Source organism: Tursiops truncatus, chromosome 19, assembly GCF_011762595.2.
Source record: "Tursiops truncatus isolate mTurTru1 chromosome 19, mTurTru1.mat.Y, whole genome shotgun sequence".
NCBI classification, from domain to species: Eukaryota; Metazoa; Chordata; class Mammalia; order Artiodactyla; family Delphinidae; genus Tursiops; species Tursiops truncatus.
In genome coordinates, this window is record NC_047052.1 from 12,162,335 (window position 1) to 12,188,130 (window position 25,796).

The window sequence follows — 25,796 nt, forward strand, 5'->3', positions numbered from 1 at the left end:
TCATGTAAAATGCTTTTCAGATCGAACAATGCATGTCTTTATGCTGGATTTGGCCTGCTAACCAATTTTTTGACCTCTTTACTAAACTATTTGACACAACAGAAAATAGTTCCCTGGTTACCCATAAAGTGGTCAGAAACTTTGTAAATTTGAACAAATGTATGGAGTGCTAGTAATCTGTAAAGAGGAGAGTAGGAGAAGTAGGGTAATGGAGGAGAAAGTCTGCTGAAGAACTCTGGGGTATCCTTTTCCCCAGACTCAGACCCCAGGGATGGGGCAAAAGGCGACATCCCAGTTGGTCACTGTAGGGTTTATTTATGCTGTCCAAGGAAAACGAGGCTGAGAATGGTGAAGTCCCAAATACTGGGTCCTAATTTCACATCTATTTTTCTGTTATTCTCACATAAGAAAGATTTACTGAAATGGGTCATAGACCTAAATGTAAGAACTAAAACTATAAAACTCTTAGAAGAACACAGTAGTAAATTTTGTGATCTTGGGTTAGGCAAAGCCTTCTTAGATACAACCCCCAAAGCAAGAGGGACATTAGAGTAAAACTAGATAAACTGGACTTCATCAAAATTAAAAATTTTTATGCTTCAAATGATGCCATCAAGAAAGTGAAAAGACACCCACAGGAGGAAATATTTTCAAATCATACACTTTATAAGAGACTTGCGTTTATAATATATAAAGAACTCTCTCTTACAACTCATTAATAGAAAGACAACCCAATTTAAAAATGGGCAGAGGGGGACTTCCTTGGTGATCCAGTGGCTAAGATTCTGCACTTCCAATGCAGTGGGCGCGGGTTCAATCCCTGGTCGGGGAGCTAAGATCCCACATGCCTCGCTGCCAAAAAACCAAAACATAAAACAGAAGCAATATTGTAACAAAGTCAATAAAGACTTTAAAAATGGTCCACATCAAAAAAGTCTTTTAAAAAATGGGCAAAGGATTTGAGTAGACATTTTTCCAAAACAACATATACCATGACCAATAAAGACATGAATAGATGCTTAACATCATTAGTCATCAGGGACGTGCAAATCAAAACTATAATGAAATGTCATTTCACACCCACTAGTATGGTTATAATCAAAAAGATAGAGTGTTGGCAAGGGTGTGGAGAAATTGGAGACTTCAGAAATTGCTGGTGAGGGTATAAAATGGTTGCTTGGAGAAACAGTTTGACAGTTTCTTGAAAGGTAAAGCACAGAGTTACTATGTGGTCCAGCAGTTCCACAGGTATATACCTAAGACGAATGAACTTTGGAAATGTGCTAAGTGAAAGAAGACAGTCACAAAAGACCACATCTTGTATAATTCCATTTATATGAAATTTCTGGAATAAGAAAATATAGAGAGAAAGATTAGCCTAAAGCTGGGGATTGGGGAGAAATGGGGAGTGACTGCTAATTGGTCAGAGGTTCCTTCTTGGGGTGATGAAAATCTTCCAAAATTGACTGTGGTGATGGTTGCACACGTCTGTGAATATACTAAAATGATTGAACTATGCACTTTAAATAAGCAAATTTTGTGGTGTGGGAACTATGTTGCAATCAGGCTGTTTTAAAAAGCTTGTTGGCATAAAGCCACCATAATGTCCTTTTAATCACAGACATGTTTCATCTATTCCTTGATTTAGATAACACTAGACTGGGTGACACAGACCCTAGTCCAGAGTATCAACAGGGAGCAATTATCAGCTGAAAAAACCCAAACCTGAACAAATAGGATGTTAGTCAATGATATCTCATTTGCATCTGATTACTGCCTCTCAGAGTTGGATTATAATAATAATTTTTTAATCTGACCAAATGACAAGGATTATATATGGTTGTATTTCCATATGGATTAACTTGACTTGAAGGAAGGACTGGTGTGGATGATGTCTGAATTCTAGAATAGAGCTGATCCTTGTCGTTCGCAGTACTTATAACTGTAAGGTCACCGTGCACACTCCATTAGCAGAAATACAGGGTTGAGTTCCTGTGGGTCTCTGGTTGTACCATTTTCGTCAACTGATCAGTACATAACCTTGCTTTATGTGTGTTTCTGTTCAAAGACACTGAATTTAATATCTCTTTCTTACAAATAATGATATGCAGTGTTTATAATGAAACAATTATTTCAATGACAGCATGTTTGTGTAATGTACAAAACAGATTGTACTACTTTAACTTTCCCCCTCAGTCATACACACACACAGACACACACTACACATATAGTACTCATGTACAGTAAATGCATACAGTACTGTAAACACATACTATATAGTGTGCAGTAATGCAAATAAAGTCCTGAAAAAATGAAAGATGAAGCGTTCAAAGTTTTATAAAAACGTTAACTAAAATCTTACTGTTGATAGAGCTGCAGGCTGCGTGATGGCACAGTGCACAGTGTGGTTAAACCTCTCGACCTTGGCTTGCCCCACAAAAAGCAAGGGAGAGGTTGGTGGAACTCATTCTGCAGAAGAGGAAGAGGGTGGCAGGTTGACATCCATCAGTTCAACCTCAGAGGTCTGGCTCTCACCACTTGTTGATGGAGTCGGCAATTTTCCTTCCCAAACTGGCTCCAAAAATTGGGTCAACCCCGTCTGCCTGGCTTTTTGCCTCAAATCTTTAAGCATCTCGGCATAGGGGGCAAATGCACAGGAGGCTAAGCGCTTAAATTTGAGGCTGCGATCAAGCATAGGGTCACACTCTTCCATGTCACTGAAAATTGTTTCCAAGGCAGAGTTCCATTCTGATATTTTGGCCGCTGTAAGAGGAACAATTCCTGGACTCTTAGGCTGACTTTCATCACCATCTTCATCATCACTGACTCCAACGCCTTGTTTTGCCATCTCGTCCAAGTCTTCGTTGGTGGGTTCTACTGCCTTCTCTGCCAAAATTTCCTCCACGTCTTCTTCTCTCATGTCATCAAAGCCTTCTCCACTTATTTGCCATGCGATATGCATTATGTTTTTGACACTGTTCTTTATACTTTCTGTAACACCTTCAAAGCCTTCAAAATTTTCTACGCAGTCCGGCCAAACATTTTTCCAACAATTATTGATAGTAGCCTGCTTGATGTTGTCCCATGCTGTGCCAACATAATCAATAACGTTGCGTATAGTGACTGACTTCCAATAGTCCATCATGGTAGTTTCCTTGTTGGCTTTGAGAGCCTCAAAAGCCTTGCTATAAAGCTCCCTAGTATAGTGCGCCTTGAAGGCTTTTATTATGCCCTGATCCAGGGGTTGGATGAGAGACGTAGTATTTGGGGGCATGAAAAGAACTTCTACGTTGGGGTGGGCATTTTTGAGTTCTTCACAGCAATGGACTGGGGCATTATCCAAAATTAACAAAATCTTGAAGGCAAGGTTTCTGCCCTGGAGATAGTATTCAACTTCTGGTATGAAGCAGCTGTGGAACCAATCAGAAGTCATCCATGCTTTTTTGTTCCACCTCCAATGGACCGGCATATGATTCACGCTTTTCCCTTTAAGTGCTTGTGAACTTGGAGCTCTGTACACCATTAGGGGTTTGCACTTAAAGTCGCCCTTGGCATTGGCGCACAAAAGCAGGGTTGCATAATCCTGGAATGATTTAAAGCTAGGGGCTTTGGAGGCCATTTGCGTTATATAGGTTCTTTTGCCAACGTCTTTGTAAAATAGGCCAGTCTCATCAGCGTTGAAAACCTGCTCTTCCACGTACCCCTTTTCCTGAATAACACTTAGCAGGTATTTTTTAAATTCTTCCGCAGCCTCCTGATCTGCAGAACTTGCCTCACCTGCAAGCTTAACATTACTCACACCATATCGCCTTTTGAAACGTGCAAGCCAGCCAGCGCTAGCCGAGAAGGGTTTCACGTTTTTCTGACCCTGGGTAACGTGACCGTAAATTTCTTTGGCTTTCAGCCTCACAACAATGCTGTCCACCACACCTTTTTTATCGGTTGTCATCTCATGAATCCACAAATTGAGCCGCTTTTCCATCTTTTCCATAGCTTCCTCACGCACTATAGATGTCACTTTAGCACTTTCCGGAGCAGCCTCACGTACAGATCGGCGAATTTCCTTTTCCTTTTTCTTGATGTACCGGATTGTTGACTCATTAACGTTGAACTCACGGCCAACAGCACTACAACTCATGCCTGAACGAAGCTTATCTAACACACGTATTTTCTCCATAAGGCACATCACAGCCTTCTTGCGCCTAGGAACACTAGGCAGCACCGCAGCACTACGCTCAGGGGTCATTTTAAACAGCGAAATCACCAACAAAAAGCACAAAAAATGCAAAAAAAACGCGGCACTAAACAGATTGCGAAGAGGACACTTATTTAGAGTACGAGAGCCGAAGCAAGATAGCGGATCATCTGCCTCCAACGTCGGTACAAGCCACCACTGGTTGACTCAAAACTTTCACTCTCTGCGCATGTCCGCGAATAACCCCAGAAAGCATCGCGAATATTGATTTCTGGGGTGACAGTAAATTTTAACAAGTAAGCGAATACAAAAATACCAACCGGTGAATAACGAAGGTCACCTGTATTCCCGTGGACAAAACAAATTTCATTTAAGCATATTTACTAAATCAAAGCGTCTGGTAGCACTGGGGACTACAAGTTCCAGCATGCACCGCTTCAGCACGGAGCCCGTGTTCCGCCAACTGCCACAGCAGCGTCAAGCCCGGGGCTTTGGCCCGGAAGTGTCGCATTTGGATCACGTAGCACTCTTTGCGCCTGTGCACAAGCTGCGGGGGCCGCCCGAGCTACCGCCGCCCCTGCAGCAGCTCTATGTATGGTCTCTCCCTAGAGCTTTGCCGTTGGGGGTAGCTGCTGCGGCTGTGTTCGCCCCGCGCGGCAGCGACATGGAGGAATTCGACTCCGAAGACTTCTCCACCTCGGAGGAGGACGAAGACTACGTGCCATCTGGTGAGCGATTCCACCTGAGGCGAGGGGCGGTTTGCCCCGCCCCGCGCCTCACGTGAGGCGCGCTTTGCCCGGCGTTCGTGGGCCCGGTGCCTCAGTGGCCGCGTGGCGCGGGTCTCAAGCGTCCCCGCCCCGCGCCCTCGCCCGCCTGCTTGCACCGTGAGGGCCCCGTGGCCCAGGAAGTGTGCACGGGGACGTCTCGCGCAGCTGCTCCTCACGGCCTGGCTTCGGCGGCCACCGCCGCCTCTCGGAGCGCGGGAACCGGCACGTGAACTCCGCTCTGCCTCTGGTGAAGCTGGCGGTGGTCGGTCATCGCGTACTCTTACCAGCCCTGAAATCTTCTGAAAGGCAGTCTTATCGCCAGGCCTTCCGTCCCCAGAGAATTGCTAGCTAGCATCACGTTCCAGATAGGTCTCTTCACTTGCTGTTCTCAAAAGGGATCTGGTTGTTAAAAAGTTCACATAATGATGCCCTTTGCCTCTTTGCAACGTCTATACCCATTGCTCTCTGATCAGACTTTGGATTTTTTGTTTTTGTATAGGCTTCTCAAACCGAACCGGGTCAAAGTAAATGTCACCCAAACCTACCCCTTCCGCCCTCCTGCACCTTCCGCAGGCTTCCCCATCTCATTAGAAGTATCTGCCCGTACAGTAGCTCAGGTTAAAAACAAAACAAAACCTTGGGAGTTGTCCTTATTCTCACTGTTTTGGTCTAACCAATCATTAAGTTCTGTTTGCGTCTGTGTAGGTTAATTTCTGATCAGTTCCTCACCAATCTCGCTCTTACTGAACTACCATTAACACTAAGACTCGCCATAGCTTCCCAGTTGGTTTCCTGGGTTCCATTCTTGTCCACCAACGTTGGTCTTCGGTATCGGCCAGTGTGATCATTTGAAAACTAGTTTTCATTTTAATCAGAGTTATGCATGCGCCTGTTTCAAAATAGTCAAATATTTTTGAAAGGCTTATTTTTGAAACAACCGTTTCCATCACCCCTCATACCTGTCAATCCTCCCCAGAAGAAACTGCTTTTTTTTTTTTTTTAATTTATTTATTATTTAGTTTTGGCTGTGTTCGGTCTTCGATTCTGTGCGAGGGCTTTCTCTGGTTGCGGCAAGCGGGGGCCACTCTTCATCGCGATGCGCGGGCCTCTCACTATCGCGGCCTCTCTTGTTGCGGAGCACAGGCTCCAGACGTGCAGGCTCAGTAGTTGTGGCTGACAGGCCTAGTTGCTCCGCGGCACGTGGGATCTTCCCAGACCTGGGCTCGAACCCGTGTCCCCTGCATTGGCAGGCAGATTCTCAACCACTGCGCCACCAAGGAAGCCCATGACACTGCTTTCTACGTTTAAAATTTGGTACTTCCGTTGTCTGTTGACTTAACCCATCCATGTTAGGTGTTATTTTAACACCCTCTTTAGCCTCACCGTTTCACCTTCAGACCCTCCCCAACTCCCCAGCCTGCCAATGTTCCTATGTGAAATTTGGGTTAGACTGGTATTGTTTCCTTTTTTTGTAATTACTTTGTGGACATCTTGTTCAGGCCTGACCATGTGGTATATACAGTTAGTTATTGCTTTTCCTACACTAGTTTTCTCTGGAGTTAATAATTGCCATTTTGTTGTTGTTGCTTAGTCTATGTACTTACTACTGATTTGATCCGGAACTTTCAAAATTGTCTAAATCATCTCCCAAGATATTTAGATTCATTAGATAATTTTTCACTTTTTGAAGTCCATCTTTGCCGTCTGACCTGCTCCAATTTGTCTTGGTTTTACCACTTTGAAACCTAAGATTTTCCATCATCACCACCACTCTGGATGTTCCTTTTACCTCCATTTTCTCTTGGATTCCCTGTTCCTTGGGTCCCATGATGTCTTCTTTCTTGGTGTGTTTCACCAAAATGAGAATAAATCCTCAAGTAACTTCTTGAGGAAAGATGCATTTTTTTAGAAACATTTTTTTTTTTGAGACCTCGACTATCTAAAAATAGTGAAATATTGACCCTCAGGCATGATTACTAATTTGGTATAGAATTCTGTGTTCTGTAATAGTAATTCTGCATTCTATAATAATAATTTTCTATCTGAATTTTAAAGATATTCCTCCATTATTTTCTAAGTTTTCAGTGTTTTTATTAAAAAGTCTCTTGTCGGTAATTTTTCCTCATTTATATAAAATTTGTCTCTGGAAGTTGATAGAATCGTCTCTTTGTTTCTGATACTTTCTGATATTTCACAGTGATATACTGTACCTTGGTATGAGTCTGTTTTCATCCATTCTGCTGGGGCTTCTGGAACTTCTTTTTTTTTTTTTTTGGCTGCGTTGGGTCTTTGTTGCCTCGCGGGTGCTACTCTTTGTTGCGGAGCACAGGCCCTAGAGCACGCAGGCTTCAGTAGTTGCGGCATATGGGCTCAATAGTTGTGGCTTGAGGGCTCTAGAGCACAGGCTCAGTAGTTGTGGCACCCCGGCGTAGTTGCTCCGCGGCATGTGGGATCTTCCGAGGCCAGGGATCACACCTGTGTCCCCTGCGTTGGCAGGCGGATTCTCAACCACTGCGCCACCAGGGAAGTCACTTCTGGAACTTTTTAAATTTGGGGGGGACAGTTTTCTCCATTTTATTGTTTTGGACTCATCATTATTTATGTGTTGAATCTTATGTTAGACCTTATGGACTGGTTCTATTTTCCTGTACTACTTTTTTTTTTATAAACTTTAAAAAATTTTTTATTTATTTATGTATGTATGAAGTATGTATGTAAGTATGTATTTATTTAGCTGCGCCGGGTCTTAGCTACAGCACATGGGATCTTCGTCTCCGGGTGCGGGATCTTTTAGTTGTGGCACGTGGAATCTTTCAGTTGCAGCATGCGGAGTCTTTAGTTGCGGCATGTGTGATTTAGTTCCCTGACCAGGGATTGAACCCAGGCCCCCTCCATTGGGAGTGGGGAGTCTTAGCCACTGGACCACCAGGGAAGTCCCTTCCTCTATTTTTATTCTCTATTTTCTAACCCTTTGATTTCTTTTTCACTTTATGGGAATATTTCAGTATTTTACCATCCAACTCTTCTGTTGAGTTTTTTTTGTCTTTACATATTTTTCCCAGAGTTTTATGGCTTTTATTAACACAAGTGCAGTGTGTACACGAGCTGTCTATTCATTTTCTTTGCTGTGCAGCCTGGCATTGGGATTGGTGACTCAGATGGCCAGGTGGGCGGCTCTTTCCACAGTGACTTTGGGGTTCTTGGAGGAGATATTGGGAGTAGTCTCAGCACCGTAGGATTTGTTGCCCATCAGCAGCACTTCAAGGTCTTTGACCTAGTGGACCAGGAACTTCCAGAAGTCATTGGGCAGCATGTGCTTTGTTTTCTTGTATCAGTGTTGAATCTGGCCCTTGGATGTTTTTAATTTTGAATAACTTTTTTGTTTTTTCACAAATTTTAAATAGCATCATGTTCTTGTTTCATGTGTGCAGTATCTTATTGCTCTGTGGATATTATTAATGCTTTAAGGCCTCTTCCCTTCTCAGCTGGCCCACACTCTGTGGAGCGTGTTTCTCCCATGACTGCTCTCACTTTCCAAGACGACGCCATGCCCTGGGACCACTCTTGCCTTTAGAGACGGTCCACATTCTTCCTATGGAATGTGTATCTCTCTAAAATCCACTTCTTACCTATCAAATAATAATAATAATGCTTTAAATTTTTTTACTTTTAACTTATGCATGGTAAAATTCATTCTTCATTATACTGTTCTATGAATTTTTGACAAATGCTTAGAGTTATGTAACTGCCGCTAAAATTAACAGTTCCAAGGCCACCTTTACCCTCCCCCCCCCAAATTAGATCATATTGTCTGTGTACAGAAACAGTTTTATTTCCTCTTTTCCAATAGGCATACCTTTTATTTCTTTTGCTTGCCTTATTGTACTTCGTATAGACTTCCAATGTAATATTGAATAGGACAGGTGAGAGTGGATATCCTTTCCTTGTTCCCAGTCTTAAGGAGAAGGCATCACTGTTTCACCATTTGGTATAATGTTAGCTATAGGTTTTTCATAGATGCCTTTTGTGTGTGTTTTAAGCACTTTACATTGTCTAACTCGTTACTAACTCAATCACATAACATTATCAAGTATGTGCTATTGTGCTCTCCATTTCACACATGAAGAAACTGAGGAACCCAAAGTCACTCAGCTAGATAGTAGCTGGGCTGGGATTTGAATCCTGCCAGTCTGCATATACTGCCCCTAATGTGTTTTATTAGGTTAAAGAAATTCCCTCTATTCTTAATCTGCTGAGAGGTGAATTTTGTCAAATGCTTTTTCTCCATCTGTTGATTGTGTGGTTTTTCTTCTTTTATCTGTTAATGTGATGAATTACAGTGATTGATTTAAAATTTTTGAACAGCCTTTTATTTCTGGAATAAAACTTACTTGGTCCTGATGTATTATTCTTCTTCTACATTACTGAATTTTGTTGAGGAGTTTTGCATCTGTTTATGAGGGATGTTGGTCTGTAGTTTTCTTGTAATTTCCTTGCCTGGCTTTGGTATCAAATAATGCTAGCCTGATAGAATGAAGAAACAATCTCTTTCCGCTAAGGTGATTTTTATTCACCCTGTACATTTGTGTTGGGCATTATTATGTTAGACACTTTCTCAGATTTTTTTGGTGATTCTTAGTTGTCTGACTCATATTTAAATTAAGCATGGGGGACTGAAAAGGTGATGGAAGCTCTGAGTCTTTGGAGTTTCAATTTAAAAAAGATTTGTGCTTTTTTTGTCTATAGGGTTGTTACTCTGTTTCTTACTCTTAGAGTAACTGCATGATTTTTGTGGTTGTTTGTGTAATTTAAAATTTGCTTTTTTCTTATCAGTGAGATTGAGCATCTTTTTTCATGTTTAAGATCCAGAGCCATATGCATCTCTTTGTCTGAACTGTCTACAACATTCATCCGTTTTTATGAAGAAAAATAGCTATATATTATTACAAAAGCAGTGCATGAACTTTGTAGAAAATTAGAAAATGCAGGCAATTAAACATAAAAAATCAGAATCATTCCATTCCTACCACCCAGAGATTATCAGTATTGGTCCCTTAGTGAAACCCACTCTGATCTTTTTTCTATACCGGAGTGTAGTTATTTGTATTTTTCCCCAACTAGAAATCATAGTTTTTTCATGTTACTTTGTAACCTGCTCTTTTCAGTGAACATTCTGTCCCTGTCCATTTCAGTAAACTTTCAGCTCATCTAATATACAAACCATATTCAAGTTTTCCTTGTTGACTCAAAAATGGCTTTAGCTTTTTTGTTTAAATCACCATTGAGTTCAGGACTACATGTATCATCCAGCTGTTCTATCCCTTAAATCTGTTTAAATCTAGCACACTCCTGTTTCTGTGACTTAGATTGGCTTAGGAGATCAGGCTGTATGTCCTGCAGAATGTCTCACCTTCTGATTTTGTCTGGTTGCTCCCTAATGGTATTAGGTTGTTCCTTCGTCCCTTGAATTTTCATTAAATTGGAAGTTAGATCTAAATGCTTGGTGGATTCAAATGAAATAATTATAGCTAAAATAAATTATAGATGACTTGAGTGTTTCATAATGCATAACATCAGAAAACACAAAATACCTGGTTAATTCCCATGGTTGTGACTTCTGGATCAGAATGAAGAGAGTTTGGTCCTTCTATTGTGTAATTATTTTTTCTCTTAGAATTGGAAAGTATTCTGTGTGGCAGTATACTTAATAGTTAAAACTTAAATTGTTTTTTAACATTACTTGATAATCCTTGCCTAAATTACTACTATCATTAGAGTGTGAGAGCGATGGTTTTCTAATTTTGTGGTTCTTCTACATTTATTGGTTGATGTTCTTCTGAAAGTGTAGTTCTTCCTCATCAGTGGGGCAGGATAAATGTTTAATTCATTTCCCTTAATTTCCAATTTTCAAAATAGGGAGTATTCTTAATAGTAACCTAAAATGGTGCAAATAATTTTTTAAATTAATTAATTTATTTATTTTTGGCTGTGTTGGGTCTTCGTTGCTGCGCATGGGCTTTCTCTAGTTGCGTCCAGCGGGGGCTATTCTTCACTGACGTGTGCAGGCTTCTCATTGTGGTGGCTTCTCTTGTTGACGAGCACGGGCTCTAGGCGCACGGGCTTCAGTAGTTGTGGCACGTGGGCTCAGTAGTTGTGGCTCGCGGGCTGTAGAGCGCAGGCTCAGTAGTTGTGGTGCACGGGCTTAGTTGCTCCGTGGCATGTGGGATCTTCCTGGTCCAGGGCTCGAACCCGTGTTCCCTGCATTGGCAGGCGGATTCTTAACCACTGCGCCACCAGGGAAGCCCTGGTACAAATAATTTTTTCTGTCTTTTAAAAAAATATATCATAAAGGTGTCACAGTTTTTTATTGATTCAATGTGTTTCAGTCTAACAGTTACTCGTTTTAATGGTCAGGTCATCACTTTTGGCCACTAAAAGTTCTTTCAAGCTGGATCTTATATCCTTTTAATGTGACCCATTATTCTTAAATAACTACCTTGCTTTCTGGCACAGCAAAATGTCCCCATTTCACCTTGTGCTTTCCTTCCCTCAGACCTGAAGTTAGCTGGCCTTTTCAGGGAGCCATTTTTGTTTTGAGTTATATCAAAGAATACAATCTGAACTTTAAAGAAATGCTCGTTGCTACTAGAGTGGCATTGCTTCTATGCCATTTAAGTGAACAGAGCTAGAAAATATTTATCTTAAAAAGAGTTAAGAGTTCTGAATTTTAAGTTCAGTTTTAACATTTGTTTTCACTTAATTTCTTAATTTCTTTGGTTTTATAATTGTGTGTCATTTCTTACTCTGAAGTTCTGGATTCCTAACAAGATTAGTATAACTACTTAACTTTCTTTTACCTATAATAAAAAGAACAGTTTCAAAATACCAACACCAATGTTACTACTAGGAATAGAACTTTTTTGGTCTTTAGAATGCATCTTGCTAAGGATGAACAGTCAAAATACTCTTTCTAAAGTTCTTGGAGGCGCTTCCCTGGTGGCACAGTGGTTGAGAATCTGCCTGCCAATGCAGGGGACACGGGTTCGATCCCTGGTCTGGGAAGATCCCACATGCCACAGAGCAACTAAGCCCATGTGCCACAACTACTGAGCCTGTGCTCTAGAGCCTGTGAGCCACAACTACTGAGCCTGCAAGCTGCAACTCCTGAAGCCTGCGTGGCTAGAGCCCGTGCTGTGCAACAAGAGAAGCCACCGCGATGAGAAGCCTGAGCACCGCAACGAAGCGTAGCCCCCGCTCACTGCAACTAGAGAAAGCCTGCACATAGCAACGAAGACCCAACACAGCCTAAAATAAATAAATAAAATAAATAAATTCATTAAAAATAAATAAATAAATAAAGTCCTTGGAGTAAATCCTTTCTTTGTGGCTTGTGTTATCAGTTTGGTTATGTTTGTTTATTTAAACTTTGCTCAGTTTAAGGGATTTTTAGAATTCTGCGGAGCAATAAACACTGAGAACTCTTGCTTCTGCTGCCCCTGCTTACCCCACTGTCTTCTGCCTTGACCCTTACAGATAGCGATTTTCATTAGTTTTCGTGGTGTGTGGAGCATAGCAGAAATTGCAAGCATTAAATATAAGTGGGGTGCGTTAAGGAGGGAAATATGGACTGCCCTGGAGGCTTAGAATAGGGGAACTTAGCCTGGTCTTCAGGAATAGGGAAGACATCCCTCAGGAAATGATATTTTAGTCTGGAAAGTACTACATTTTTTTCTTAATGAAAATGTCTCATCTTGATGTGAAAACCTTTATTCCTGTCTGTCTGACCAACCCTGTTATGTGATTTCAGGTGGAGAGTATAGTGAAGATGATGTAAATGAATTAGTGAAGGAAGATGAAGTGGATGGTGAAGAGCAGACACAGAAAACCAAAGAGAGAAAAAGAAAATCTCAGAGCATTCCGGCCAGGTGATGCTGCCCTCAAGGCCCTTAGAAGTCAGGGGCTGTTGTCATAACCTTCCAGATTGCTGGGATTGGTCTCATGATAGATTTCTTACTGCCATGGTTTCTAACCTTTTTCTCATTGAGGGAAATATTTGGTGACATTTTAGGATTAAATTCTTATTCTCTGGCAAGCTTTAAAATTTTTTGAGCTTTAATTTAAAAAAGTTAATAGGTAATATGTGCACCTGGTTTAAAATTGAAAACCCGGGAATTCCGTGGCAGTCCAGGGGTTAGAACTCTGCCTTTCCAATGCCAGGGCCTGGGTTCAATCCCTGGTCAGGGAACTAAGATCCCACAAGCTGCGTGGTTCGGCCAAAAGAAAAGAAAAAAGCAATTGCTACAAAAAATATGTACCCCATCTCTAGCCCTTGTTGCTTTGTCTCAGAAGAATTATGTTACCAGAGATAATTCTGTGTATGTACAATCATGTATATATGTATTTCCTACTTTTTCTTTTTTTGGCCATGAGGCTTGCGGGATCTTACTTCCCTGACCAGGGATCGAACCCACGCCCCCTGCAGTGGAAGCATGGGAAGTCCTAACAACTGGACTGCCAGGGAATTCCCTACTCTTAAAAAAAAAAAAAATGAATAGTAGCATACTCTGCATATCATTTCTCACTTTCCTTATTTCACATCTTGGAGATGATACTATGGCAGTATATTTAGCTATACCTTTTTCTTTTCAGCATAGTGTTACATTACTGGACAGACCTTACTTTATTTAAACATTCCTTTATTGAGAGACCTTTAGATTGTCCTCATCTTTACTACATCAAATAAGACTGCAGTGAATATTCTTCTTATGTGTCTTTGTACACATGTATATTTGTAAATTAGATCTGTAGGAGTAGAATTGTTTTACCCAGTGTTATATGTAGTAAAAAAAAAAAAAAAATTTATAGGTATAGACAAATTACCTTCTACAAGCCTGGTACTGAATTGCACTCCCACCAAAAATTATGAAAATTCTGACAAGTTATTTAACTCACAAAGGGAGTCTTTCAATACAAGTCTTTTATTCTCTTTGATTGGTGTTTCTGTCTTCCTGGACATTGAAGCAAAAATCAGATTGTAGAAAGAGAATTTTGAGAATTAGGTGATTCACTTGAAGTCAGAATAGTCTTAAGAAGCAGTTTACTCTTTTAAGTCTTGGACCCAGTTCTTTTATCCTTGGCTTTTGTATATTCCAGCTTTCATATCTTCAGAAGGTGGGAAGAAACATGGATTCCCCACTCCCCACCCCCTCAGAACTCTGGGAAGAAACAGTGCAAATAAATCTGAGGCTCTCTTCAATCTCTGTTCCCCACATGGAGTGACTTTTAAAAAGTCAAAAATGCCAGGAATATGTATGTTATTAGAACCCTCTTTCTGAACAGATTGATTCTGTGAGGTGATTTTGGGTATTTTCTTGGTGAAAACAGCTGGTCCTAACTTAGAAGTAGAACGCTGTATTTTGATTCTAAATGCTTTGGGAAAATCCTAACTGTAAGAGCTCAGTTCTTTTTTTCTTCCACAAAATCTCAGCTTACCTCTCCCACTTCCCCTATCAGGCGTGTTAACCAGTAGTCCCCAGATTTAAAAGTTTTCTGATATTTGCAACATTATGTTTGGAATTCAGGAAGGGATAACTGAAATTATTTTGCCTGTTTGTCTTGTCTTTCCTTTTCCTTGTGACTGTTGGTGATTAGGAAGAGAAAACAAGGTGGCCTCTCATTAGAAGAAGAGGACGAGGAGGATGCCAATGAGGAATCTGGAGGAAGTAGTAGTGAGGAGGAAGATGGAGCTGCAGAGCCAGAAAAAGGCATTGAGTCAGAGGATGCAAAGAAAAAGAAGGAAGATGAACTATGGGCCAGCTTCCTCAATGACGTAGGACCAAAATCAAAAGTGCCTCTGCGTACACAAGTTAAAGTAAGTTAATAGATGAATGGGATGAATGCTTTGCCAGAAATGCCGGAAGTTCCCCAGATAGATTTTTTAAATTTGGAAACTGAGATTTGAGGCTTACAACAGAAATCAGACTAGATGCCTTTTAATAGTAACTCTACTAAGTGAAAAGCAAAGCATTCCCTATGGTAGGAAACAAAAGCCTTTCTAATTAAATAAAATTTCAATAAGCATTTAACTGTTTAGAGATGAAATATTTAAGGATAGCTGGAAACAACATGTTTGGATGGATCTTTTAGTTTTCATCCTTATATGAAACTGATTACACTTCTTTTTTCATAGAGAAGAGAGGAGGCTGAAGAGACAAGTTCAAGTAAATTGTTGGTCAAAGCAGAAGAGCTAGAGAAACCTAAAGAAACAGAAAAAGTTAAAATTACCAAGGTGTTCGATTTTGCTGGTGAAGAAGTCAGGTAAGATGACATTCACAAACTTCAAAACTAGTACTTTTAAAAAGGAGCATCTTTCTAAATGGTGTTAGACATCTGTCTTCATTCCACCCCATCTTAATATTGTGGAAGATTTATATTTGAACTCAAGGAAAATAGTGGTTCCATTGATTATCAGGGAATATGAGAAAGGTCCTGTTACATATGGTAATGTAGTTGGGGGCACTATGAAGTGGTTGGCTGAACAGAAACAAGAAAATGTAAGAGTTAAGTATTTGGTTTCACTTACTCATGCCTTGCTTTGTGACTGGCTATTTCTCCCTTTATTACTTCCCTTAATTTTGATGTATAAGCCCCAGTGAAACCTTTGAAATCAGGTGAGAATTGAAAGTACCTGGAGAGAAATTTGATTCTGATATTATTTCCTCATCTGAATATTATTTTTTAAATTGATTCATAGGTTTGTTACTAGTTTAGAAAAACATTATAGGCTTAATACTCTTGGCCGTTCTAGATGAGAGCCACATGACCGGAATTTCTTTCTCCCCATTTATTTAAAATTTTAATATGAAAACAGCAGATCTGTAATTTAGAGCTGGACAAGAACAGATGAAGTGCCTGCCAATCAGTTTTATAGATGGCCACATTTATTTTCCTTGACAGTAATTAATTAGACTTGATTACTCTCTGTAAGTATAATTTCCCCTAAAATTGATACTCTTAAAAATAATTTCCAGTTTCCAACAATTATTTCATCTAGTGAAAATATATCTAAGAAAAAAGTTCGGCATTATTTGTTTGTTTTTAACATTTATTTATTTATTTATTATTATTATTTTTTACATCTTTATTGGAGTATAATTGCTTTACAATGGTGTGTTAGTTTCTGCTTTATAACAAAGTGAATCAGTTATACATATGTTCCCATATCTCTTCCCTCTTGCGTCTCCCTCCCTCCCACCCTCCCTATCCCACCCCTCCAGGCGGTCACAAAGCACCAAGCTGATCTCCCTGTGCTATTTATTTATTTATTTGGCTGTGCTGGGTTTTAGTTGCGGCATGCGGGATCTTCATTGCAGCATGCGGGATCTTTGGTTGCAGTGTGTGGGAACTTCAGTTGCGGCATGTGGGATCTAGTTCCTTGTCCAGGGATCGAACCTGGGCCCCCTGCACTGGGAGCACGGAGTCTTAACTGCTGGATCACCAGGGAAGTCCTGGCATTATTAGTTTTATAAATGATGTGAAGCAGACTTTTTATTATTGTTATTATTTGTTGTTGTTGTTGTTGGTGGTGGCTTTTTTTATTTTTATTTTTTTATTGGAGTAGAGTTGATTTACAGTGTTGTGTTACTTTCTGCTCTACAGCACAGTGAATCGGTTATAGATACACATATTTCCACTCTTTTAGTCTTTTAGTATTACTTTTTAATCTCCCCCAATTTTTTTTTTTCTGAAAAATTTTACACTTATAAAAATGTTGTGGGCTTCCCTGGTGGCGCAGTGGTTGAGAGTCTGCCTGCCGATGCAGGGGACACGGGTTCATGCCCCAGTCCGGGAGGATCCCACATGCCGCAGAGCGGCTGGGCCCGTGAGCCATGGCCGCTGTGCCTGCGCGTCCGGAGCCTGTGCTCCACAACAGGAGATGCCACAGCAGTGAGAGCCCCGCCTACCGCCAAAAAAAAAAAAAAAAAAAAAAAATGTTGCAAGAATAGTATTACACTGAACACCCATATACCTATCATACTGATTCACCACTTGTAAATGTTTTGCCCCTCTCTCCACCATCTGTTTCCATATTTCTCTCTTTTTGTTTTGGCTGAACCATTTGAGAATTGTAGACATCATGACACTTCACTCTTTTTTTTTTGGGTTCGCGGGCCTCTCACTGCTGTGGCCTCTCTCCCTGCGGAGCACAGGCTTCAGACGTGCAGGCCCAGCGGCCGTGGCCCACGGGCCCAGCCGCTCCGCGGCATGCGGGATCCTCCTGGACCGGGACACGAACCCGTGTCCACTGCTTCAGCAGGCGGACTCTCAACCACTGCGCCACCAGGGAAGCCCGACACTTCACTCTTAAATACTTCATAGCTGTTTCCTAAGAACAAGGATCTTCTCCTTTGTGACACAATATAACTCTCATATTCGGTAGATTACGCATTAATGCAGATTGTTATCTAAATTCTCTGTAGTGAAGGACCCTGATTTTAAATTTTCAACCTGTTGCAGACCAATACTTTTGTAAAACACAATTAATAGGAATTATTAGAAAAGTAAATTAAGAAGAGATACAAAATACAAACGCAAACTTAAAAAAAATATTTATTTAGGCTGTGGCGGCTCATGGGATCTTTGTTGTGGCATGCTGGCTCTTAGTTGTGGCATGCGGACTTCTTAGTTGGCAGTATGCATGTGGGATCTAGTTCCCTGACCAGGGATTGAACCCAGGACTCCTGCATTGGGAGTGTGAAGTCTTACCCACTGGACCACCAGGGAAGTCCCCAAGCTCAAATTTTTAACAATAAGATTTAACAGACAGACGTAGAATTACATTTCAATAAATACAGTCAAAATGAGCACAAAATAAGAAAAGGAAAAGAATTACATAACTATCCTTTTTTGGGGAGGGGGCAGCAGGCACACCCTGCGACTTGCAGGATCTTAATTCCCCAACCAGGGATTGAACCTGAGCCCCGGCACTGAAAGTGCCGAGTCCTAACCATTGGACCGCCAGGGAATTCCCTATAACTATACATGTTGATCACTGAAAGTGTGAGTATAAGTGATTAATAAAAGGAATCACCTTTTAATTCTATAATTGAAGCAAAAAACTAGAAGTATCAATTCCCATTACTTAACATCTAGACACATAATTTGAATAAGTGCTGTTTATATTAATTTTTAAAGTTTTTAATGGGTCAAAATAGCTTATATCTTTCTTGTTAATTAATCTAAGTGGGATTGGTGACAGCCCTACTCCTGGAGGATGATGTATATGTAAATTATTTCTGTGTTGGTGCTCTTCCTCTTTTTAATTTTTTAAAAAATAATACTCATCATAAACCCATCTCAAAGGGCTGTTTTTGTACCTTTTATTTATTTATTTATTTATTTAAATTGATTTGTTTATTTATTTATTGGCTGCATTGGGTCTTCGTTGCTGTGTGTGGGCTTTCTCTAATTGCAGCAAGTGGGGGCTACTCTTCGTTGCAGCGCGCGGGCTTCTCATTGCGGTGGCTTCTCTTGTTGCGGAGCACGGGCTCTAGGCGTGCGGGCTTCAGTAGTTGTGGCATGTGGTCTCAATAGTGGGCTCATGGGCTCTAGAGCACAGGCTCAGTAGTTGTGGCACACGGGCTTAGCTGCTCTGTGGCATGTGGGATCTTCACAGACCTGGGCTCGAACCTGTGTCCCCTCCATTGGCAGGCAGATTCTTAACCACTGCACCACCAGGGAAGTCCTGTACCTCTTTTTAATTTATTTTTCTAATAAATTCTTTCTATTGTGTTTTACAAAAGTATTGGTCTGCACCAGGTTGAAGTTTTAAAATCATGGTCCTTCACTACAGATAATTTAGACACTGATCTGCAATAATGTGAAAGTAATGAGGATGGAAGTGTGGATTTTAAAGCAGTTTCATTAAGTTCAGGATTTTCATTTTTACTTTTTCCAAACAAAGCCAGTACTAACTACATTTTCTTTTTTTTTCCTTCCAGTTTTATTGAGAAATAATTGACATACAGCACTGTATAAGTTTAAGGTGTACAGCAAAATGATTTGACCTAGGTACCTCATGAAATGATTAGTAGTAACTGTATTTTCAGAGTTCATCTTCAGTGCTTCATAAGTAGTCAGTTCCAGTAATTTATCCTGTCGAGTTATAATTAAATTTAAGTTATATTGGGCTTCCCTGGTGGCGCAGTGGTTGAGAGTCTGCCTGCTGATGCAGGGGACACGGGTTCGTGCCCCAGTCTGGGAAGATCCCACATGCCGCGGAGCGGCTGGGCCCATGAGCCATGGCCGCTGAGCCTGTGCGTCCGGAGCCTGTGCTCTGCAATGGGAGAGGCCACAACAGTAAGAGGCCCGCGTACTGCAAAAAAAAAAAAAAATTTAAGTTATATTTCAGTGGGAAAAAGGAATTCTGGATGCATGAATTTCCTATGTGTGGATTTTTTTTTATGGAAAATATAATTCAAAACATTCTGTGAAACATGTTAACCTATAGGAACTGTTCTTCAGGCTTTTAACTTGCATTTTTACTCTTAGAGTTTATTTGTTTCTGAAAAATATGTTGAATTACTTCCTTGTGTGAAAGTACTAAGATTTTTAAAAACACCAAACTGGGAATTCCCTGGCAGTCCAGTGGTTAGGACTCCACAGTTTCACTGCTGGGCCTGGGTTCAATTCCTGGTTGGGGAATTAAGATCCCGCAAGCTGCTCAGCGTGGACAAAAAAATACCAAACAAAGCAGGCAAATAAGCATGTCTTACTTGTCCAATTGAGATCTTTAAAATTGGGGACCATATGGTTATTGTTTTTCTTTTAGAAGTACTAAGTTTATTCTGTAGTTCATCATTCTCAAGGCACTTTCTTCTTCATAACCATTGTACTTCAGCATGCATTATAACATATGCATATTTATGATCAACTTTCAGTTTATCAAAAATAGTCATTTAAATTTAATGCATTAGCTTTACATAATGCACAGTTTTTACTACTGTACTAAGAACAGTGGGGTTTTTTTATGTAGTAAGAGTTTTCTCATTGAAGGAAGCAGTGTATTAATTTATGTTCTAGCACAAACTCCTTAATGTAAACTGTTTCCCTGTTTTGCAGCTGTGCCATTGGAACATATTCTTCCAAACACGTAAACTTCAAATCTCATCTGTTGACATGTGATCCTACTTTTATTACACAGATCAGTGTCAGTTAATGTTTGTCAGCAAAAAACTGATAAAAAAGAATCTTTATATCGCCCTCGTGATTAAATCACATATACTAAAATAATTTTCATATTAGCAATAATCTGTCGTTCTTCAAATTGCATTGAAGAAACACTTTGCTAACTTTGTTAATAGTTTCTGCATCATAAGCCAGATCCTGAATACTTTAAGCCATGGTGTCATTGGAAAGTTGTACTTGAACTACCTTCTTTGTCAAGATTTCCAAGCAGACACCTTTGATATAGTCTTTTACTAATGTCCTGGGAGTGGTATATGTTTTTCTTAGTTAGCAACCAAAAGTACTCCTTTCTCAGAAGGCCACAGTGCTAACGTAGGGAATTTTGTATCTGTTTTTATTGACTTTTTAGTTCAGTACTCTTTCTTTCAAATAATTCTTTTGATTTTGAACTTATTTCTTCATGTTTTATATGTAAATGCTGCAGAAGTTTTGGTGGATTTGTTGCTTTATTAGTTAAAACATCTCTGCAAAGAACTCACTGGTTTTAGCGCTGAGTGATCAAAACCCAAGCCCGGTGTATGAGGGCTCATAGAGTAAAAGCGGTTTGACCTTGGTTGTCCTTCATTTCTTCGGAGTCACTTCCATTATCATCATGTGGTTTACTACTACTGATGCATTCAGGAAACGTGGGTTTTTTTTGCAGAAGCATACAGTGTGGGTTGTTTTGCCATCAGTAAATGAGGATTAAAAAATAATACCAAATTTACTTTCTTAATTTAGTTATTAAACTATAAATTTTAAAAGTCACACTTGGTCAAAAATTAAAATGATTGTAAAAATTTATAAAAAGAAGTGCTTAAATTTTATCACATTTTGGGGTTTTAATTGATAAAATAACCCTAAACTTTCATACACAATGTAATGTGGTCTTACTGCACAAGACTAATATCACGTGTGACCACCTTGCAAGTTTGACAGTACCTGAATTGGTCTATGTTCTGTTTAATGCAATGAGTCCATCATTCATGTCTTGAATATTGTGACATTGTCAAATTGCTAAGCAAGTTTCTAAATACTTATTCAAAATTTTAGTACCTATCTTGTCTTAGACCAATAACAGGTAGTTTCGCAGGCCACATTTTTGGTAGCTACAGTTCTACGCAAATCTTTCCCTAGTTATTCTAAAATGTTCTTTTTTTTTAAATAAATTTTTTAATTTTAATTTTTATTTTTGGCTGCGTTGGGTCTTCGTTGGCTGTGCGTGGGCTTTCTCTGGTTGTAGCGAGTGGGGGCTACACTTCATTGAGGTGCGCGGGCTTCTCATTGCAGTGGCCTCTCCTGTTGCGGAACACGGGCTCTAGATGTGCAGGCCTCGGTAGTTGTGGCACGCAGGCTCAGCAGTTGTGGCATGCGAGCTCTAGAGCGCAGGCTTAGTAGTTGTGACGCACGGGCTTAGTTGCTCCGTGGCATGTGGGATCTTCCCAGACCAGCGCTCAAACCCATGTCCCCTGCATTGGCAGGCAGATTCTTAACTACTGTGCCGCCAGGGAAGTCCCTGCATTTAGTCTTTTTTTAAAATTTTTTTTTATGGCCTTTATTATGTTGAGGTGGTTTCCTCTATGCCCACTTTCTGGAGAGTGTTTATCATAAATAGGTGTTGAATTTTGTCAAAAGCTTTTTCTGCATCTCTTGAGATGACCATATGGTTTTATTCATCAATTTGATAATATGGTGTATCACATTGATTGATTTGCGTATATTGAAGAATCCTTGCATCCCTGGGATAAATCCCACTTGATCATGATGTATGATCCTTTTAATGTGTTGTTGGATTCTGTTTTGCTAGTATTTTGTTGAGGATTTTTGCATCCATATTCATCAGTGATATTGCTCTGTAATTTTCTGTTTTTGTAGTATCTTTGTCTGGTTTTGGTATCAGAGTGATGGCCTCATAGAATGAGTTTGGGAGTGTTCCTTCCTCTGCAGTTTTTTGGAAGAGTTTGAGAAGGATGGGTGTTAACTCTTCTCTAAATGTTTGATAGAATTCACCTGTGAAGCCATCTGGTCCTGGACTTTTGTTTGTTGGAAGAATTTTAATCACAGTTTCAATTTCATTACTTGTGATTGGTCTGTTCATATTTTCTATTTCTTCCTGGTTCAGTCTCGGAAGGTTATACCTTTCTAAGAATTTGGCCATTTTTTCCAGTTGTCCATTTTATTGGCATAGAGTTGCTTGTAGTAGTGTCTTAGGATGCTTTGTATTTCTGCGGTGTCTGTTGTAACTTCTCCTTTTTCATTTCTAATTTTATTGATTTGAGCCCTCTCCCTCTTTTTCTTGATGAGTCTGGCTAAGGGTCTATCAATTTTGTTTATCTTCTCAAAGAACCAGCTTTTAGTTTTATTGATCTTTGCTATGGTTTTCTTTGTTTCTATTTCATTTATTTCTGCTCTGATCTTTATGATTTCTTTCCTTCTGCTAACTTTGGGTTTTGTTTGTTCTTCTTTCTCTAGTTCCTTTAGGTGTAAGGTTAGATTGTTTATTTGAGGTTTTTCTTGTTTCTTGAGGTAGGCTTGTATAGCTATAAACTTCCCTCTTAGAACTGCTTTTGCTGTATCCCATAGGGTTTGGATCGTTGTGTTTTCATTGTCATTTGTCTCTAGGTATTTTTTTATTTCCTCTTTGATTTCTTCAGTGATCTCTTGTTTATTTAGTAACGTATTGTTTAGCCTCCATATGTTTGTGTTTTTTACGTTTTTTCCCCTGTAATTCATTTCTAATCTCATAGTGTTGTGGTCAGAAAAGATGCTTGATATGATTTCAATTTTCTTAAATTTACTGAGGCTTGATTTGTGACCCAAGATGTGATCTGTCCTGGAGAATGTTCCATACGCACTTGAGAAGAAAGTGTAATCTGCTGTTTTTGGATGGAATGTCCTATAAATATCAATTAAATCTATCTGGTCTGTTGTGTCATTTAAAGCTTCTGTTTCCTTATTTATTTTCATTTTGGGTGATCTGTCCATTGGTGTAAGTGATGTGTTAAAGTCCCCCACTATTATTGTGTTACTGTCAATTTCCTCTTTTACAGCTGTTAGCAGTTGCCTTATGTATTGAGGTGCTCCTATGTTGGGTGCATATATATTTATAATTGTTATATCTTCTTCTTGGATTGATCCCTTGATCATTATGTAGTGTCCTTCCTTGTGCCTTGTAACATTCTTTATTTTAAAGTCTATTTTATCTTATATGAGTATTGCTACTCCAGCTTTCTTTTGATTTCCGTTTGCATGGAATATCTTTTTCCATCCCGTCACTTTCAGTCTGTATGTGCCCCTAGGTCTGAAGTGGGTCTCTTGTAGACAACATATAGATGGGCCTTGTTTTTGTATACATTCAGCAAGCCTGTGTCTTTTGGTTGGAGCATTTAATCTATTCACGTTTAAGGTAATTATCGATATGTATGTTCCTATGACCATTTTCTTAATTGTTTTGAGTTTGTTTTTGTAGTTCCTTTTCTTCTCTTGTGTTTCCCAGTTAGAGAAGTTCCTTTAACATTTGTTGTAGAGCTTTGGTGGTGCTGAATTCTCTTAGCTTTTGCTTGTCTCTAAATTTTTTTTTTTTTTTTTTTTTAACATCTTTATTGGAGTATAATTGCTTTACAATGGTATGTTAGTTTCAGCTTCACAACAAAATGAATCAGTTATATATAAAGCTTTTGATTTCTCCATCGAATCCTTACTGGGTAGATTAATCTTGGTTGTAGGTTTTTCTCTTTCATCACTTTAAGTATATCCTGCCACTCCCTTCTGGCTTGTAGAGTTTCTGCTGAGAAATCAGCTGTTAACCTTATGGGAGTTCCCTTATATGTTATTTGTTGTTTTTCCCTTGCTGCTTTCAATAATTTTTCTTTGTCTTTAATTTTTGCCAATTTGATTATTATGTGTCTTGGCATTTTTCTCCTTGGGTTTATCCTGTATGGGACTCGATGCGCTTCCTGGACTTGGGTGACTATTTCCTTTCCCATGTTAGGGAAGTTTTTGACTATAATCTCTTCAAATATTTTCTTGGGTCCTTTCTCTCTTCTCCTTCTGGGACCCCTATAATGCGAATGTTGTTGCGTTTAGTGTTGTCCCAGAGGTCTCTTAGGCTGTCTTCATTTCTTTTCATTCTTTTTTCTTTATTCTGTTCTGTAGCAGTGAATTCCACCATTCTGTCTTCCAGGTCATTTATCCATTCTTCTGCCTCAGTTATTCTGCTATTGATTCCTTCTAGTGTAGTTTTCATTTTAGTTATTGTATTGCTCATCTCTGTTTGTTCTCTCATTCTTCTAGGTCTTTGTTAAACATTTCTTGCATCTTCTCAATCTTTGCCTCCATTCTTTTTCCAAGGTCCTGGATCATCTTCACTATCAGTATTCTGAATTCTTTTTCTAGAAGGTTGCCTATCTCCACTTCATTTAGTTGTTTTTCTGGGGTTTTGTCTTGTTCCTTCATCTGGTACATAGCCCTCTGCCGTTTCATCTTGTCTGTCTTTCTGTGAATGTGGTTTTTGTTCCGCAGGCTGCAGGACTGTAGTTCTGCTTGCTTCTGCTGTCTGCCCTCTGGTGGATGAGGCTATCTAAGAGGCTTGTGTAAGTGTCCTGATGGGAGGGACTGGTGGTGGGTAGAGCTGACTCTGCATTTAGTCATTTAGTCTTAAGAGTCCCTCTGTGTTGTAGAGTGTCTCTCAGTTTGGGTTGTTGCATTGTTTCCTCATGGTTAACTTCATATTAATCACTTTAGACAAAAATACTACATTGATGATGTTTTGTCCTCGTCCGTACATCACATCATTAACACTGATTATTGGTGGCAATAAGTTAGACTACTTAGGCAATATATGTCAGAATTCTCCATTGCAAAGACACCCTTTTCCCATATAATCATTTTAGGGATCCATTAAATAAATCTTGATGATGTGAATTAAGAATGTATTTTGCTGGGCTTCCCTGGTGGCGCAGTGGTTAAGAATCTGCCTGCCAATGCAGGGGACATGGGTTCGAGCCCTGGTCTGGGAAGATCCCACATGCTGCGGAGCATCTAAGCCCGTGCGCCACAACTACTGCGCCTGAGCTCTAGAGCCTTCGAGCCACAGCTACTGAAGCCCACGTGCCTAGAGCCCGTGCTCCGCAACAAGAGAAGCCACCGCAATGAGAAGCCCGCGCACAGCAAGGAAGACCCAATGCAGCCAGAAATTAATTAATTAATTAATTTTAAAAAGTAAAAGGGGGCTTCCCTGGTGGCGCAGTGGTTGAGAGTCCGTGTGCCGATGCAGGGGACTCGGGTTCGTGCCCTGGTTCGGGAAGATCCCACATGCTGCGGAGTGGCTGGGCCTGTGAGCCATGGCCGCTGAGCCTGTGCGTCTGGAGCCTGTGCTCCGCAACGGGAGAGGCCACAACAGTGAGAGGCCCGCGTACCGCAAGAAACAAACAAACAAACAAACAAACAAACAAAAATAAAAGGGAAATCTCTTTAAAAAAAGAAAGAATGTGTTTTGCTGCCAGAAATCATACTGGGAAGTATTGAGCTATCCAACAGAGGTTAGTAGAACACTGATAGTGAAATGAAGTCCTACAAAAATAATACAGAAAGTGTTTAATATACCGTTG

The 25,796-nt window shown here is 40.0% G+C and overlaps 2 protein-coding genes across 7 annotated transcripts in view; one reads left to right on the plus strand and one right to left on the minus strand.

Annotated features, from left to right (window-relative positions):
* Positions 1 to 2,464: 2,464 nt before the first annotated feature.
* Positions 2,465 to 4,138, minus strand: LOC101337958 (tigger transposable element-derived protein 1). Its single transcript, XM_004313469.1, has one exon. It carries the CDS (start codon positions 4,136 to 4,138, stop codon positions 2,465 to 2,467), a length of 1,674 nt encoding a protein of 557 aa, XP_004313517.1.
* Positions 4,139 to 4,728: 590 nt separating this feature from the next.
* CFDP1 (craniofacial development protein 1) overlaps positions 4,729 to 25,796 on the plus strand; it is a 134,810-nt gene continuing 113,742 nt past the window's right edge. The window contains exons 1-4 of one of the 6 annotated variants that reach the window (XM_073796794.1): positions 4,729 to 4,923; positions 12,770 to 12,887; positions 14,614 to 14,833; positions 15,152 to 15,279. In XM_073796794.1, coding sequence (XP_073652895.1) covers positions 4,860 to 4,923; positions 12,770 to 12,887; positions 14,614 to 14,833; positions 15,152 to 15,279 — 530 coding nt within the window. In that variant the 5' untranslated portion in view covers positions 4,729 to 4,859. The remainder of the gene's footprint in view (positions 4,924 to 12,769; positions 12,888 to 14,613; positions 14,834 to 15,151; positions 15,280 to 25,796) is intronic. The other 5 variants (XM_073796793.1, XM_073796795.1, XM_033846218.2 and 2 more) reach the window with 5 other exon arrangements.